This window comes from Spea bombifrons, chromosome 3 (assembly GCF_027358695.1).
Source record: "Spea bombifrons isolate aSpeBom1 chromosome 3, aSpeBom1.2.pri, whole genome shotgun sequence".
In the NCBI taxonomy this organism is placed as follows: Eukaryota; Metazoa; Chordata; class Amphibia; order Anura; family Pelobatidae; genus Spea; species Spea bombifrons.
The window spans coordinates 29,700,794-29,719,535 of record NC_071089.1 but is presented as its reverse complement, the minus strand read 5'-3'; the positions used below and the strand labels follow the sequence as shown (position 1 = coordinate 29,719,535).

The 18,742-nt window shown below is 41.7% G+C and overlaps 1 protein-coding gene across 2 annotated transcripts in view; it reads left to right on the top strand.

Moving 5' to 3' along the window:
• Window positions 1-18,742, top strand: part of BIRC6 (baculoviral IAP repeat containing 6) — a 116,376-nt gene that overhangs the window by 3,430 nt on the left and 94,204 nt on the right. For both annotated transcript variants that reach the window (XM_053461190.1, XM_053461189.1), the window contains exons 2-9: window positions 11,685-11,866; window positions 12,341-12,478; window positions 14,327-14,520; window positions 16,231-16,342; window positions 17,402-17,484; window positions 17,779-18,001; window positions 18,096-18,256; window positions 18,618-18,676. In XM_053461190.1, coding sequence (XP_053317165.1) covers window positions 11,685-11,866; window positions 12,341-12,478; window positions 14,327-14,520; window positions 16,231-16,342; window positions 17,402-17,484; window positions 17,779-18,001; window positions 18,096-18,256; window positions 18,618-18,676 — 1,152 coding nt within the window. The remainder of the gene's footprint in view (window positions 1-11,684; window positions 11,867-12,340; window positions 12,479-14,326; window positions 14,521-16,230; window positions 16,343-17,401; window positions 17,485-17,778; window positions 18,002-18,095; window positions 18,257-18,617; window positions 18,677-18,742) is intronic.

The window sequence follows — 18,742 nt, the reverse complement described above, 5'->3', positions numbered from 1 at the left end:
GGCGACTGGTGTGTTCTGCACGGCCATGCCTAATATTGCTTTTACATGTGACCAGGGGTAGCCAGCTTTTAGCTTTCTGTATGCCACGGATCAGCTACTGCTCATGTACATCTGCATAGCTCCCATTTGATCAATGTGCTTTAAACTGGTTACTCATTGTCAGATATTTTATGATAGAAAACATGTATTCCATATATTCTGTACTTTACATGAACACAAAATGGAGTCAGATCCGTTTTATTTTACTTAATCATGTAGTGATTATTTCTTTTTGTCCTTGTTCCCTCTATAATTGAGAACAAAGGAGTATTCATGTATAATGATGTTTCAGCTTATATATGATACAATTAATGTTATCTTCCATGAGAAAGTTAAGGAGTAGACACTGCATATCTTTAGAAATGTAACTTGGACCTGAGTTACTATCTAGGAAGTAACATTTGGCGATTAGGGTGACCAAGGATAAATTCCAAACACATATGTAACGGTTTTAAGTTAATTCTTAGACCAGAGCGTCTCTCACAGGTAAATTAAGAAATTACAACGGTGTAAATATGAGTAGAAATCCTAATTATAATGGGTAAAACTAGGGCTGCAACTAACGATTATTTTAATAATCGATTAGTTGGCCGATTATTTTTTCGATTAATCGATTAATCGGATAAAAAAAAACAATATGCAAATTTTTCGTTTATTTAAAATAATTTAATGAACTGGATGTTAAAAAACAACTTAAAATTTACATTAACATTCTTATTTTGTTATGATGTAATAAAAAACAATATTTTCAAAGTACAAGAACCCAAACACAATATTTATGAAACAAAATAACCCCAAACATTCTGAAAAGAGGTGGACTATTACTGTTCAAGAAACTTTGCCCCAGCCCTGGCACTTTGCACCCAGCACTTTGCACCCAGCACTTTGCACCCAGCACTTTGCACCCAGCACTTTGCACCCAGCACTTTGCACCCAGCACTTTGCACCCAGCACTTTGCACCCAGCCCTGGCACTTTGCACCCAGCCCTGGCACTTTGCACCCAGCACTTTTTATCCAGCACTTTGCCCCAGCCCTGGCACTTTGCACCCAGCACTTTGCCCCAGCCCTGGCACTTTGCACCCAGCACTTTGCCCCAGCCCTGGCACTTTGCACCCAGCAAGCACTTTGTACACAGCACTCAGCACTTTGCACCAGCACTTTGCAGCCAGCCCTGGCACTTTGCAGCCAGCCCTGGCACTTTGTACCCAGCACTGGCACTTTGCACCCAGCACTTTGCACTGTGCCCCTGCACCCAGTCTCCAACTCTGCCCTGCACCCAGCCCTGCCCCCACACTCACACTCTGCCCTGCACCCACTCTGCCCTGCACCCACTCTGCCCTGCACCCACTCTGCCCTGCACCCACTCTGCCCTGCACCCACACTCACACCCTGCCCTGCATCCCCACCCCCACTCTGCCCTGCACCCAGTCTCCCACTCTGCCCTGCACCCACACTCACACCCTGCATCCCCACCCCCACTCTGCCCTGCACCCAGTCTCCTGCCCTGCACCCCCCACCCCCACTCTGCCCTGCACCCCCACCCCCACTCTGCCCTGCACCCACACTCACACCCTGCATCCCCTGAAACCCCACCCCCACCCCACCGTGGACCCCCACCCCTGCGAACCGCTCTGTGCGAATGGAGCCACTCGCACAGAGCGAACCGCTCTGTGCGAATGGAGCCACTCGCACAGAGCGAACCGTGCGAGTGGCTCTGTGCGATCTGTGCACATAGACATGAAGAATACTTACCTCCGGAACGCGTCACATCCGTCACGTAGCTAGAAGGCGGAGACTGCAGAGCGTGTAGCAGAAGCGGGGAACGCTCGCGGAGGTAAGTAAAAGGAGCCGAGTGCTCCAACAACGAATCGATCACTCGATTAATCGATAACGGAAATCGTCGACAACGATTTCCGTTATCGATTATCGATTTTATCGATTCGTTGTTTCAGCACTAGGTAAAACCCACCGTTATGATTGGAGAATTCCAATCAAGAGGTGGAGGCTTTGATAATAAGCCCTGTCTTTAAAAGCTTATGTCTTTAAAAAAAAAAAAAAAAAAAAAAAAGAGACCTTAAGATGGCACCCTGAAATGGACAGACCCTGACGGACTTATTTTTACCTATAGATGAAGCTTGACATTATTTGCATCTATTAGGAACTTCACTAATACTCTTAGACACAATTAAATTATTTTTAATTTGTTATATTAGTTGAACTAATATTAGAGAGTGATATTTTTATTACTGCCCTGATTATTATCAATTTTTGGTTGCTGAGTGGGATGGAAATTAATTGTGTTAGATTTATAAAGTAGTAACTCATATTGATAACTATCGATAATATACTGTATTTGCATTGATTCATTTTGATATGTTTTAAGAACTTTGTGTTTTATATTATGCACTGTTTGACTCATATATAGATTCTATAAATTGGATTTACAATAAATATTTTTGATTGACTATCTTGGTGATATATATCTGATTTGAATTATAATTTTCGGCGATCTAAAAGAATTTAGGATCGGAGATAAAATATAGGGTATCTCCTTAAATTAGTATTGTGGATGTGGTACAATACTTGGTAGCGTCGTTATTTTGCGTATGTGATTGGATGTGGTACAATACTTGGTAGCGTCGTTATTTTGCGTATGTGATTGGATGTGGTACAATACTTGGTAGCGTCGTTATTTTGCGTGTGTGATTGGATGTGGTACAATACTTGGTAGCGTCGTTATTTTGCGTGTGTGATAAAATATTGGTTTTACCTATTTTGTCTCATTAATATCCCTAACGTAATGGGATACAACCAGGATGGGGCTATAGGAGCCAGGCTTTTGTCTTTTTACTTGTAGAAATAAAAGAAAGCTTAGAATGTTAGTTACAAAATATTCTAACGAGCCAAACACTATTTTGACAGTAAAGAGAAAAAAAACAAGTATAAAAATATATATATATATATAAATATAAATACCAACAACGACAGCAATGTGTATGTTTTATCGTATTGTGATAAAGGTGTTAACACAAGTTTTGTGTGGCTCTTTTCCGTGTAAAGCAAAATCAGCGCTGGAGCGCGAGTCATATTTAAATGGTTTTCGTAGTTCTTTTTAAACTTTCCTTTATAGACTATTTCATGAGAAACTGTGCCTTTTTTTTTTTTCTGAACTACCGGTGTTGGCAGATTAATGACTGTTGCAGTATTATCTTTTTTTTATAACCCTGTAGTAGCCATCTATGGCTACTAGTGAGTCTTCACACGGAGTGTTGATCTATTACTTATGTTTACAGCTTAGCCAAGACAAGCCTTTGTGAAAGGGAACCACAAAGGGAGGTTAATAATAATAATATTATACATCAGCTGTTGGGACCTCAGATTTGTTCTAGGATGTGCATACAAGCATAATGTATTGTACTTTTAATGCTGCTTTACAAAATTGTGAACAGACACATCATGAAAACGAGCAAGCAGTCCAGAGATGGAAAATTAAAATGGTAGGCTAGTTGTAGAGCTGGTGTGGCAACCAAGTGATCCAAATCACTGCAGTGTAAGGAGAAGGAATACCGGGAAAAACTTTGAATTCAGATTCTCCATATGTGTATACCTGTTGACATATGCCGTATTTGCTTGATTATACGACGACCCACCAAAATCAGAATACCGTATTTGCCCGATCATAAGACAAGTTTTTCCAGAGCAAATGCTCTGAAAAATACCCCTCGTCTTATAATCGGGGTCGTCTTATAATCAGACCTCAAATAGGTTTGACTATGAGACCTAAGATCCAGATCCCCTGCAGCGATGCAGGGGACCTGGATCCTCTTGTGTTATGCCCCTCCCCCCAGCTTACCGGTGCTTCTGAGTCCCCGGTGCTTAGACCGGGCAGCGTGTAGAGCTCTACGTGATTCGCGTAGAGCTCTACACGCTGCCCGGACTAAGCACCGTGGACTCAGATGCAGGGGACCTGGATCCTCCTGTGTTGTGCCCCCCACAACTTACCGGTGCTTCTGAGTCCCCAGTGCTTAGTCCAGGCAACGTTGTAGAGCTCTACGCGATTCGCGTAGACAACTTCCGCTTGAGCTCTACACGCTGCCCAGATTAAGCACCGGGGACTCGGATGCAGGGGACCTGCATCCTCCTGTGTTATGCCCCCCCAACTTACCGGTGCTTCTGAGTCCCCGGTGCTTAGTCCGGGCAGCGTGTAGAGCTCATAATATGCCTTTTAAGGCAATTCTGGAGGCAGAGTGGCACATAGGGGGTCAAAAGGCATATCATGGGGCACAGCGGCATATAGAGGGTCAAAAGGCATATCATGGGGCACAGTGGCATATAGAGGGTATTAAGGCATTTCTGGGGCAGAGTGGCAAACCTGGGGGCAGATGTGCATAACTGGGGGGCAGGTTGAAAAAAAGGAAATAAAAAACTAAATATTTTTCTCAATCATAGCTTTTATTAACAAACAATTGTTCACATGGTTTACATGAATTAACATTTACTGGTAAAACTATTTTCCTATAGGGTTGTCTTATATTCAGGCTTTTTCTTTTTTCATAAATATTCAGATTTTGGGGGGTCGTCTTATAATCAGGGTCGTCTTATAATCGAGCAAATACGGTGTTCATTTAGAAGAAAAAGAAACAGGCCTGAATATAAGATGACCCAATAGGAAAAAAAATTTACTAGTAAATGTTAATTCATGTAAACTATTTTTTTAAAAAAAAATAAAAGCTATGATTGAGAAAAATATTTTGTTTTTATTTCTTTTTAATTTTCCAACCTGCCCCCCAGTTATGCACATCTCTCCCCAGGCTTGCCACTCTGGCTCAGTAATGCCTTATACCCCCTATATGCCACTGTGCCCCATGATATACCTTTTAACCCTCTATATGTCACTGTGCCCCATGATATGCCTTTTCATCCCCCATGTGCCACTCTGCCTCCAGAAATGCCTTATACCCCTATATGCCACTCTGGCATTTAGGGGGTTAAAAGGCATATTATGGGGCAGAGTTGCATATAGGGAGGAAGGGAGGTATAAGGTATTTCTGGAGGCAGAGTGGCATTAAGGGGGTTAAAAGGCATATCATAGAGCACTATGCCAACAGAAATGCCTTGTGCCCCCCATTTAACACTCCCCCCCCAACTTACAGGTGCTTCCGACTCCTTGGTGTGTAGTCTGTGCAGCTGGCAGACGTCTACGTAATTCGCATAGGCAGCTTCCGCTGCAGCCGGAAGGAGGTGCCGTTAGCAGCGGGAGTTTTCTGCGTCCATCGCGCATACATCCTCTTGCTGCGGGGAACCCACTTCTCTGACAGCCAGGGAAGGTCTGCGTGATGGACGCAGACAACCCCCCGCTGCTAATGGCACCTCCTTCCGGCTGCGCGGAAGTTGCCTATGCGAATCACGTAGACGTCTATATACAGCTGCCCGCTGCCCTGACTACACACCAGGGAGTCAGAAGCACCAGCAGCGGAGGTTACCAGACAGGAGGATCCAGGTACCCTGCAGCGCAGCCGGAAGGAGGTGCTGTTAGCAGCTGGGGTTGCCTGCGTCCATCGCGCATATAAACCCTCCGGCTGCGGGGACCCCACCTCTCTAACAGCCAGGGAAGGTCTGCACGATGGACGCAGACAACCCCTGCTGCTAATGGCACCTCCTTCCGGCTGCAGCGGAAGTTGCCTATGCGAATTGCGTAAGCGTCTATATACAGCTGCTCGCTTCCCCGGCTACACACCAGGTCCCCTGCAGCGCTGCGGGGATCTGGATCTTAGTCTTATAGTCAGACCTCTGTTTGAGGTCTGATTATTAGATGACCCCGATTATAAGACGAGGGGTATTTTTCAGAGCATTTGCTCTGAAAAAAACCTTGTCTTTTAATCGAGCAAATACAGTATTTATTACTCATAGTGTGCTTTGATTTTATTTTAGATCACAGGCATGTATTAATGTTGGGGTTGGCTGTTCATTATCATTGTTCCGCCCTATAAAGTAATTATCTATAAGTGACACAGCCATGTGATGAAGTATACTAGCGAACCTTTTAGAGTAAATAATCTTAACAAATTACTTTAGGAAAGCAACATAATAAAGAGTGTCCTGTAATGTTTTCTAGAAATGAAATATATTTACATATTGATATTGATATTTTTGGTACAGATGCATTCTGAGTATGGAGTACCATACTACTAACATGAACGGATGCAACAAGCATAGGGCAGGAGGATATCAAATATATACCGTATTGGCTCGAATATAGGCCGCTCTTTTTCCCCCCACTTTAAGTCTTTAAAGTTGGGGTGCGGCCTATATTCGGGGTCTAGCGCCCAGGACATGCAGTCCCGGGCGCCGGGCAGGCAGCGGGGGTAGTGTACAGATCCCCCGCAGCGGTGCAGGGGACCTGTATCCTACTCTCGGATGTGCTCAGACAGCCTCCCCTGCCAGCACTTCCCACGGGGGGAGTGCCGGCACGGGAGATTGTCCAAGCGCATCGCTCAGACGTTCACCGGCAGCGGCGATGCGCGTAAACAGCCTCCGCTGCCGGCATGTCTGCTCGATGTGGTTTAACACCTCTTGCAGACGTGCCGGCAGCGGAGGTTGTTTCTGCTCGCATCGCCGCTGCCGGTGAATGTCTGCGTGAACAATCTTCCTTGCCTGTACTTCCCACGGTGGAAGAGCCGGCACCGGAAGTTGAATGCGTGTTATGTGTAGATGTCCTCTGCCGGCCCTGCAAGACCCCGTGGAGTCTGCACCGGTAAGTATGGTGGGGGGGGGCATTTTGGGGACAGAGTGGCAGCAAATCTCGGGGGGGGTAGAGTGGCAGCATATCTCGGGGGGGATAGAGTGGCAGCAGCATATCTCGGGGGGGTACATCTTCAGGACAGAGTGGCAGCATATCTCGGGGGGCAGAAACTTTTCTCATTAAAAAAGCACCTAAATTTTAGGGTGCGGCCTATATCCCAGCCAATACGGTACTTACATATTTTTTATATCAAATTTGGATGTCTTTGTTTTGTTGATATGTTTTATTGATGGCCGTTTATCCATTTGTGATTTTTTTTAGGATCATGCTTTTGCGAATACCTACGCTTCTAGCAGCTTGTTAGACTTTACGTTGTAAAGTATATAATGTGCATATGGAAAAGGAAACATTAGAAACAATTTGACTTAACTTCCACCCTTCCAATAAAGTAACATTTCCTTACATTATATCTAAACCTCTGACCCTCTAGTTCTAGCTTAATGACCTCTTGTTCTGCCATTTTCCGCCTTCCAAATAAGCTTACCATCTGTACTTTGTTGTTTTTCACATCTCCCCTCTCTTCTTTCCACCAAGATATACTTATTGAGTCTTTTATGACATTTTTATCCTGCAAACCATTCACCATTTTGGTAGCTCTCCTCTGAATTTTCTCCAAAGTGTCAATATCCTTCTGGAGATGAGGTCTCCACGATACTCTAGGTGAGGCCTGAGGGATCTGTAAAGCGGCAGAACCACCTCCCTCTTCCTGCTATTAACGTCTCTCGCCATACAACCCAGCGCCCTACTCCCTTTTCTGACATTTTATTGCGTTTCTTGCTTACCTCAGAAATAATGGCACTTCTTTGTTAATCCTACCAGTGTATTCATCTAAAGTGATTTTCTTTGATAGCTGCATGAACTGCATAGCAATTTAGGGTAAGTGGCTTTTGTCCAGCAAAACATCTAATTAGTATGTATGCGAGAGATGCTATACTCGATGAAGTCAAACATATTTCCTGCAAAGGCAGCCCTGGGGGGGAAAATGGGATCCTTCTTATTTTTGACTGTTGACTCCTAAGCATTCAAGAAGGCATTGCCTTCCAGCAGACAAGTACAACAAAAAAAAAATAAGATTTTCTGTATACTTTATAGTGAAGGAACCATTCTAGTTCTTAAAGATTAATATATTTACTGGTCTGTTTAATAGTATAGCAATTATATTTTTTTTGGCACAAAAAACCTAAAAAGCATAATAGACATACATTCAGATTCCCAGGTTGCTGCTTGAATGACAATTAGTACCCAAAACAAAGCAATAATTCAGCACCTACCTAGTGAATACTATTCAAAAACACCTCCATAAATACTGGGGTTTTCCTCACATTGTATGGTCATATGTTGCTTAGCCCTCCACTGTGTCAAACTACCTCAGGTTTGGGGATTCATGTCTAATTTTTCATGGCTATATTGCCTACCGATATTTTAGCCCTCTAAGTAAAAATGCTGTAACAGAATGTGGAAAAGTTATTGAATATAAAGTTCTGTTTTGGCGCCTTTTACATTGCATTTAAGACTGTACTGTGTTATACAAGTAATGGAAAAATAAAGAAGAATTCATCCAGTTTATTATTATTGTAGTAGTTTGTTGAGGCATAGTAACAAGAATATTGTAAGTAAAACCGTGATCTATCTTGTCCAATAAGACAAACAAAAAAAAATCAAGTCTGCCAAAAATCTGTTCTCCATGGAGGTTTGTGATGGGAATAATAATTCTGTATGAAAACCCATCACAAAAACAGTGCAAAATGGGGACGTTGTTGTATGCTGTGGTATGGTGCATCTAATTGAACATGACTAGTTAAGATCAGCTCCCATGGTGCTTATTTTGGATTTGGCCAGGCTGAAGGTCCTCATAAGAGCTGTTGGCAACATTCATGAAGTAACCTGTTGGCTCTTCCCGTGTGGGAAAACCGTGTAGATGCAAAGGTACAGATCAAACTTTTTTTGCACATAAAGACCTGAGAGAAACTGCATCAAACTTTGAACACTCAACCTGTTTATTTGTAGCGTCCTGACCTGTTAATGTTTAATACAATGTTTCTCAGACCGAGGAAAGAGAAAGTGACATTGAGCAGATAACAACAACACTGACCTTAACGAAAGCTAATGATGTCATCCATACTTTCGTCCATCCCGATATTATGTTGAGTTCTGTTAGCCGCGCTGAGTTCTGTTAGCCGCGCTGAGTTCTGTTAGCCGCGCTGAGTTCTGTTAGCCGCGCTGTGTTCTGTTAGCCGCGCTGTGTTCTGTTAGCCGCGCTGTGTTCTGTTAGCCGCGCTGTGTTCTGTTAGCCGCGCTGTGTTCTGTTAGCCGCGCTGTGTTCTGTTAGCCGCGCTGTGTTCTGTTAGCCGCGCTGTGTTCTGTTAGCCGCGCTGTGTTCTGTTAGCCGCGCTGTGTTCTGTTAGCCGCGCTGTGTTCTGTTAGCCGCGCTGTGTTCTGTTAGCCGCGCTGTGTTCTGTTAGCCGCGCTGTGTTCTGTTAGCCGCGCTGTGTTCTGTTAGCCGCGCTGTGTTCTGTTAGCCGCGCTGTGTTCTGTTAGCCGCGCTGTGTTCTGTTAGCCGCGCTGTGTTCTGTTAGCCGCGCTGTGTTCTGTTAGCCGCGCTGTGGGTTTTACATTTTATGCAAGTGTCGGCTGGCAGAGCTTTGCTAATACATTAATTATTGAGGCAGGGTGTAAATTGCTGGGAGCAGCAAAGGGTGAACCTATTGAGTAAACTGCGTGGAGTTACTGCCAATATTTTGATGTGCCTTGCCCGGTATGGTTGTGTATAGGGCTGTGTTTGAGGAAACTTGGGGACTGTATATAACAATAAATAACTGTTAATTAGTAACCATTTTCTTTTTCCTAATACCTAGGACAGGGGCGTCCAACCTGCGGCCCTACAGCTGCTGGAGGACTACATCTCCCATAATGCTCTTTCAGCTAAGGAGGATGGGAGATGTAGTCGTTGGACCGTGACCTAGGAGAACCATAATGAGTCCAGCTCTAAAAATTATCTCCCGCTAGTGGTGGAATTTTTATTTATATCTTTAATGTCAGCCTATATCTAGCCCATCTCATGTTAGCTTGAGTCAGGCTTGTGTAGAGTAGAGGGGTAAAGGCAGAAAGCAAAGCTTTCACCGATAAGGAGTCCAATACCGAGGTATGGATCAAAAAGCCAAACGTTGGTTCTAGCTTAGCCCCTGCTCATTCACTTCCACTGGCCATAGCTATAACATTTTAGCTGCTTACAAAAATGCATTTTTCCTTCATCAAAATAGCACACTCATGCTGCTTTAGTGTCCCCCCCCCAGTAAAAACATACGTCAGACATTATCAGATTGTTAAATTGTGCAACTCAGTGTAACTTAAATATATTGTGATCTTTGTCTTTTACTGAACTGGGACGCATAGTTTATCTCTAGAGCACTCAAATTACTTTCAGATGACTCTGAAACATGCTTCAGCCATCAGCACTGTCCTTATGTGCCACCTCATTCTTGATTTGACTGTTGGCCAAGCTCACAATGTCCTGCTTAGCTAATCATCACAGAAATATTTAACTGGAACCAGAGGTCTACAGAGAAGGGAGTTGCAATACTCAGACCCCATCAAGCAGATGCTGATGTTTAATGCAGTCACGATATGAAAAAAAAATCCTATTTCTGGTGTAGCTTTACCTCTCAATTTCACTGATCCTGTATTTGGAAGAAGCAAAGACCCATGGCGCTCTGTCCTTGAATTGCCAGGTAATATTTGGCAAATCTGAATAGTAGCACGTAGGGTAACCCATCGCCTTCATGCAAGCAGAGTGTTAGCTTGTCAAACAGGTTAGCAGTCCATTGGCTCAAATGCATACAGCAAAGAGCTGGCAGCTACTGCGCATAAATATGGTCTTGTGCATTTTTTCGGGAACTCTACTTGCGTCCTTACCTGCTTAGTCTGCCAAACTCCCTGTTTATGCGAGTGACTTCCTCCAAATGCATGATCGGGATTTGTTTAGGAAGCGTGAGACAGTTCTGTCAGATTTAGTGATCAAAGGGTAACGTGGAAAGAGTGTCAAACTACCAGCACAAGGAGAATTTAGCAGCCGCTATTGTAAGAGCTCCGCAGGAAAGCTGTTGATTATCCTCTTAATATTGCTGACCCGGAAATGCGTGTTGGGTTTGTATCTAGATTGTTTACGGGCAGCGAGCCTTCAAGGAGATGTTACTGTAGATATATTAACTAGTAGTATGTTTTTTTTTTTTTGTTTTTTTTTTAGCTCAATGAATTGTTTCACTTACAGCAATTTGACCGTAGTAGTTTTATTAAAGCTTCCTCCTGTTTAGCACGTTACGGCCCTTTATGCCGGTGTAAGGCAGGCTGGGGCCATGCTGAGGATCTTTTTACAGCAGGAGAAGTGGTCAGACTAGATGGGCCACACCGTTGTTATCTACTGTCACCGAGCAGCTTGGCTGTTTTGGCCAATTTTATATGTTAAAGGGAATAATTTCCCTGGTAACAGTGCTTTTAAGGGGCCTCCTGTCTAACATGTCACCAGTGTTGGTAAAAGCCCTGGGGTCAGCTTACACAAGCATTATTTTTGGCTTTTTTTTTTTTTTTTTTAATTACCATTTCTTTTAAGTGTTTCTGAAAAAATCAAACTGGCTTGTTTCTTAAGACCCATCTAATGGTACACAACGTAAAAACTCACAGTTATATGCAAAATGTAAAGTTCTATGAAGCTTCTTATGTCATGTTTTTTTGTATGAGAATGATGTCTTTGTGTGTACATGTATACGCGCACGTGTGTACACGCACACACTTGTATAGCCTTGTGTCTTCAGTATTATTAATATATATATTTTTTTTATTTAACAGCAAAACCAGGTGGGCGAGTGAGGTGTCAGTATTTCCCAACAGTGGATAAAGTAATCTTTGTAGATGATTATGCAGTGGGTTGTAGGAAAGACCTGAATGGCATTTTGTTGCTAGACACGGCTCTTCAAACACCAGTTTCCAAACCTGATGACATTGTCCACCTTGAGTTGCCGGTCACAGAGGTAGGTTTCCATAACCATCTTCTAATTTTCTAGGTTACTGCACAGCCATGACATATACCTGTGAACAATATATGTTCTCCTCTGAACAATATATGTTTTATAGTTATTATTTTGTTGCCATTGTAAGCTTGTTTGAGCAGGGTTTTAAAGTCTAATGGGATTCTCTAGTTATGTCATGCTTACCTATTGTACAACACAATGAAGTATAAATCAATGCATTCAATTCCATAATATATACAGTATGAGGGTTGTTTAAGCGAATTTTAATATTCATTCTTGCTTAATGATAGTGTTGGGGACATTAAACTGTCCTTTTAAGTAGCTTAGACCTTTGAAGGACTACCTGTCCTGTTAGCGGTCCATGATATTTTCAGGGCTTGTGACTTTTTTTTGTTTGTTTAAGGAAGCATGTGTTCTCCTCTGACTTGTTCTGCGCTTCTTGGTCAAGTGACATTGTGCCTCTTTGCTTTGTAGGCGCAGCAGTTGTTATCTGCTTGCCTGGAAAAGATCGACGTGTCTAGTGCTGAAGGGTATGATTCATTTATTGTGCAGCTGAAAGATGGCTTCAAAAATACCTCACACGAGACTGCAGGAAATCATAAAGTTGCCAAGGTAAGACACTCACTTGTTTTGTTCATTTGGTTTTACGGGAACCCATTCGCTGTTACAATATGTGAGTATCTCCATCCTTTCCTAGATGTTTGGCCTAGACATCTGATAAATCCATCACCCACATACGCAAGTCTTGGTGTGTACTGAATGGCAAACCTAGTTCCAACAGTTTATATCCGGTTTCTGTAATGGGAATCTCTCATGATCTCTAAACAGACATACGTTAAAGATCACGCTTGCCTTTTCTAAAGGTACCACCATTAACTCCATATAGCCCTCCCAACTACTTTTTGCATATGTTCTCTTGCTGCGGGAGAGTGCATGCAGCCTTGTACAAGGAAGAGGTCCTTGCATTTCCTACATCTGATGATCGGCTTCCTCTAAGGCAGGGGCGTCCAACCTGCGGCCCTCCAGCTGCTGCAGGACTACATCTCCCATATTCCTCAGCCAGCCCCTTAGCTGATAGAGCATTATGGGAGATGTAGTCCTGCAGCAGCTGGAGGGCCGCAGGTTGCACACCCCTGCTCTAAGGGTTTCGCTAAGGCCATCGAAGGTCTCCTGTAGCAAGAAGACCTAGTAATTGTGCAAGTGAAATGACTTACTGCCAGGAAATGGTAGTACCTCTTTCAGATACTGTGCTTCACCTGGCAGAAAATGTAAGTGTGATATTATAATATATATAGTTCATCATAACGGTTCAACTTTTTTTTAACAAATGGTCCCTAAATCAGAGTTTAGTTTATAGTGATAGGAGTTGTAGATCCACAGGAGTTAGTGTCGTTGCTGACATTTTTAAAGTCATTTTAAAAGTTGAGAATAGAGTGTGTGTAATGTATGTATAATATATATATATATATATATATGTGTGTGTGTGTCTGTGTGTATATATAATCACCACAAATAATTGCAAATAATTACACACACAAGCCAGACATTCTGTTTACTACAGCGTAGCTACATAATCTTGGCATGTTTTTCTGCCAGACCGTGATAATTATACATTAGTCAGAGATGCACCAAATTAAGCTAACCAGGCATAAATATTAAGCAGTTATGTTGTCGCTGCATATAATATTTAATGTTTTACCTATTTATGTTGGATACGTATAATAGTTACATGTCCATACTGAGTGATCCTCTATAACGGAAGCTTGCGAGCTGGGCCCTCTTTACCTAATGTATCTGTTAGTCTGTAAATTCTTGGTAATAATAATAATACAACATCATATCATTATTGTATATAATTCTGTCTATAATAGACTTCCATTCATTGTAGAGAAAAATAGAGACTTTTTTTAAAATCCTATCTTAAAAAAATACATTATTTTATTAAAGTCCTTGGCATAGGTCTCTGTTTTCCCAAATGGTCTTGTTTTTGCAGATGTTGGACGCTATCAGTAACATGTAACGTGTCTGTCATTTTTCACTATTTTTAATCCTAAATCCTTGCGTAGCAATGAATCAGCTGAGGTACTACATCATAGAGTAAAAATATAAATGATACCTTGACAGTGAACATAAAACATGAACTTGAGCATGATTCAAATGGAAAGCGCCTGCACGGATCGGTAACTTAAGAAGTGCAAAAATGCATTGTATATCATAATTAAAATCTTTTCGTTCAGCATTTTCTCAGAGAGAGAACTTTTGAATATTTAAGTTATTGACCTGTATGTATCTTGGTTTTCCCTAAAAAAAAAAACAAAAACAAAAAACTGTTAATATATGTTTTAGAATGTAGAATTGGAGCTTTAGACCCTTTACAAGATTTGCTGTTGGACAACCTATCAAAATGCTGTGTTCAAAAAAATTTTTTCATTTGTCTTAAACGTTTTTTTCTTTTTCTAGTGGGCGACGGTTACTTTTCATCTTCCTCATCACGTGTTAAAGTCTGTGACGTGTGCGATTGTGAATGAGCTGAAGAAGATAAATCAGAATATAGCGGCATTGCCTGTAGCCTCCTCTGTAATGGACAGATTATCTTATTTGTTATCCAGTGCCCGGCCGGAGCTTGGTGTGGGGCCTGGCCGATCAGTAGATAGGTACGTCCTACTTGTGTTGCAGCTTGCCGGTTATATACGTAATAGAAACAACGCTCTTGGTTTATTGGACACCTGTGTGGAAAACGCTTAATGCCAATTCTTTTCTATGTACCCACTCTTCTGTTACTCCCTAATATTTTTTGGGGAAAAAACCTTCAGTATTGTATGTGACAATTATCTCACACTAGTTTTGATGTCTAAGTAACTTGTGTATATGTTTATACATTTTAAATGACAGTGGATTATCCGCTAATAGGCTACACCTCCGTTAAGACAGATGGGACTAGATAAAAGGCCATGGGTTTTTGAGCGCACTCACACCAGAAGGTTCTTCTTCATGCAATAATCCGATTGGCATTTTAAATGGCTCTTCTGACACCTCCTGCTGTGTGACGTCTGACTGCCTGTTGTGCCTGTAGCATTATGTAGTACACGGGAGGGCGATTGGGGTACAAGGGGTGTAAATTTGCAGATTGGGTTACTTATGTCAGGGGATTGATTAGTGTAGGTTCCCAAATAATTAACTTTCAATACTATAAAGCACAATCCTACATTTTACAATTCTGTGCTCAAGCAACATGTATGTGAAGCACGCCTTATGTGTATACCATGGGGGATGGTGGTATGACTGTTCCTCCCCATCATGCTATCTCCATGATTGTTTCTAGCAGTCTTTGTGAGAAGAATGGTGAGAAGATCAGGATTAGTTGATTAGTAGGTACTGACCTTGCCACTCCAAAGCACAGATCTAGGCTTCCATTGGGTGATCCTTTAAACTATATTTCTCCAAAACAAAATTAAAAATTAGAAAAGCATAATTATACCTAGTTTTATTTAATGGATTAGCTGTGATGGCAATAGTCCCCCTTTTTAACAGCAGACTGTTCAAATGGCACTCTGGTTTAGAGGAGAGGCAGCCTTTAAACTTTCCGCTACTTGAGGGTAAGCCACCATAATCTTACACATTCTCTCGACTCGAGTTGTAGGTTGACAAAAAAGAAATGCTAACCCCGTATAAACCAATTCGCGTATGTAAATTGAAGGGTTTCGCCAAAGCTTAGGCGCCAGGTTACCATGGAGACTATGAACTTCATCATTGTGCCTAGGGTTTCAGCTGCTCGGCACATGATCCGGCTCTATACAGAGCAAATTCATATGTTTAGCAACCAGTTTATATATGAAAACTGTGCAAGAACCATGGCATGCGTTATGTGATCCTGCCATAGTCAGTTTGTCGAGCCCTGCTATAGTATAATGTATGCAGTGTCTGTTCCTGTTGACCAGTGGGCAAGCAGTCTATAATTATTGTTAAATGCAACGTTAATACGCAAATATACTTTGTTAGCTCCTGCTGGTTATTGTGTGCTTCCCATCTTGTATGTAGTGTTTTTATTGGGAACTCATTCCGTAACATGTGCTTACGTAGCGTGCCACCCTCGATCTCTAATATGCTTCTTTAAGTTTGAATATCTTTATATTGCCTGTGAGTGTAATATATGCACCTTAAAAATTAGGTTTATTTTGTCCAGGTGATTTTGTCCAATGTAATAATTTGTGTTATAGAGTACATGTTCGGGGGGGGGGGGATATTGGCATGGATTCAGTTGATATATCCGTTGACGACAGTTGACATTTTTATAGTAATAATTTTATACGTACTTGGAAGTCCGGAAAATGTATGCTAAAGAGTGTATTACTTTTATATTTAAGGTCCTTAATGTATAGTGAAGCAAACAGAAGGGAGACCTTCACATCATGGCCTCACGTAGGCTACAGGTGGGCACAGCCAGACCCTATGGCTCAAGCTGGGTTTTATCATCAGGTGAGGCCTCATCCGTTTAAAGCTTCTTCCTTGCAGCGCTGTATATATACACGTCACAATTTTTTTCTCGTGTGCTAGACTGTTAATCATTATGCTAACTGACATAGTTCTCCTATGTTTTCCAGGCACTACATGTAGATTGTAGTATACAGTCTTTTATATTTATTATTGATATTTTCCATATATTTTTCGTTTTAATTCTGTCCCTTTCTACTGGTTAACAATATGTGAAGGTTCTTGCTGAACTTTTTCATGACAATTATTCTGTCTTTCCAAATAAAAGCAGCGCGTTTAAGTGGCTTTTGCTCTTTGTTATTTTTTGGCATTGAGCTGAAGCATAAGATTTTCAGCAATGCCCCCTTAAAATTGTCAAAACGTATTACTGTTTTTTTATATAGTGAAGTTATTAGTTTATTATGAGCAGCAGGGATTATATTAAGTATTGCACCTTAATCGTTGAAGGAAAAAAAAAACTTAATGTATAAAAATACATATACAGTACTGTGCAAAAGGCAGGTATGAAAGATACTTTAACAAATAGTTACTATTTTATTTGTATCATGTAACAAAATGCAAAGTGAGTGAACAGAAGAAAACTCTAAATCAAATTAATATGTGCCTTCAAAACTGCATCAATTCTTCTACATACACTTTCAAAGTCAGGGATTTTCTAAGCATATAGCTAGGCGTGTGATTAAACGATCATACCAGAGAGGTGCTAATGATCACGAATGTAATATTTAGGTTGCAACGCAACCGTTAACTGAAACAGCTGTGTAGGAGGAATCAAACTGGGCAAGGAACAGTCATCCTTACTGTTGCTGAAGACAGTTTAATGTCAAAAGTCATGCATCGTGGCAAGAGGGAGCTCAGCAATGAGACATTTTATCTATTTTCGAAGGCATTTTCACGCCTGCCTAAAACTTTTGCACGGTGCTGTGTGTACAGTATATGTGTGTGTATATATATAATATATACTTTCTTGCTAGTTTTGCCTTTAAATGTGATGGTGAAAATGTAAGTACTTTGCTAAACTAACAACTTTGTTTTTGTTGATAGCCGGCTTCCTCGGGAGATGACCGGGCCATGTGCTTCACGTGTAGTGTGTGTTTAGTGTGCTGGGAGCCTACTGATGAACCATGGTGAGTTATGCAAGTGAGGTGGTTACCCATGAGAAAGATGTCCCCTACTGCCCCATTCAGTAAGCTGCTCTATTATGGCAGAGAGCCCCCCCCCAGGTCAGAAATCACTACTGGGTATTGTTTTATTGTATTGGGTAACATATCATTGAAATGTTTCAGCATCGAAGAGGGGGCACCGCTTAAACTTTCCCCTCTTTATGGCTTTTGTATTGCGTTTTTCGAATCTGGATGAAGAATTGCAATGTGACGTACCGCCGTGAGATAAGCGTATAATCCTTGAATGAATCCTTACAGGTCGGAACACGAGAGACATTCCCCAAACTGCCCCTTTGTAAAAGGCGAACACACACAAAATGTACCCCTGTCAGTCACACTCGCAACTTGTCCGGCACAGTTTCCCTGTACTGATGGCACAGACAGGATATCCTGCTTTGGAGTCGGTAACTGTCCTCATTTCCTAGCTGCTGCAACAAAGAGAGGGAAGATTTGCGTGTGGGATGTGTCCAAACTCATGAAGGTACTTCTGTTATTGCCGTGGGGCTTCTAGGAAGTCCTGTATAGTGTTACATTTCCCAATGCATGCATCTCTTATCATCCTTTCTTTTCTGAAGGTGCACTTAAAGTTCGAGGTGAACGCTTACGACCCTGCAATAGGTCAGCTTTTAGTTCTTACAGGAGACTCTGGCTCTGCTGTTGAGGCAAGGAGACCTACGTTGGCTTGGTTAGAAGATTCATCCAGTTGTTCTGATATCCCCAAATTAGAAGGAGACAGGTCAGTTAGTCTTTTTTTTGTCCAACATAGTCGAGAGCGCTGTCATCTGTCGAATGCTTGTATAACTATATCTAAAAGCAATTATTGCCTCAAATCAAAGATTTTTTTCTTTCCATTTTTTTATTCTGCATAATTTTTTAAGTTTTTAGGATAAAGGGTTACTATCCCTTTGGGTAGGTTTATGATGTGCTATGATGACTTGGATGTCTCTGGCCTTTCCAGGTTACCTCGCTGGATTTATTTAATAGGTGATTGATAATTTGGGCTGTTCGTGCACACCTCGTCGAGACACATTACAAAGCATTGTTGATATATTTTGATGTTTATTAGTAAATTGAACCTTCAATGTCTGCATTTCCAGTGATGACCTTCTAGATGATTCTGATAGTGAAGAACGTTCTAGGTCGGATTCTATTACCGGTAAGTGGTTATTCTTAAAATTCCATTTATCCCCCTCCCCCATTCTTATTTTTTTTAATAGAACTT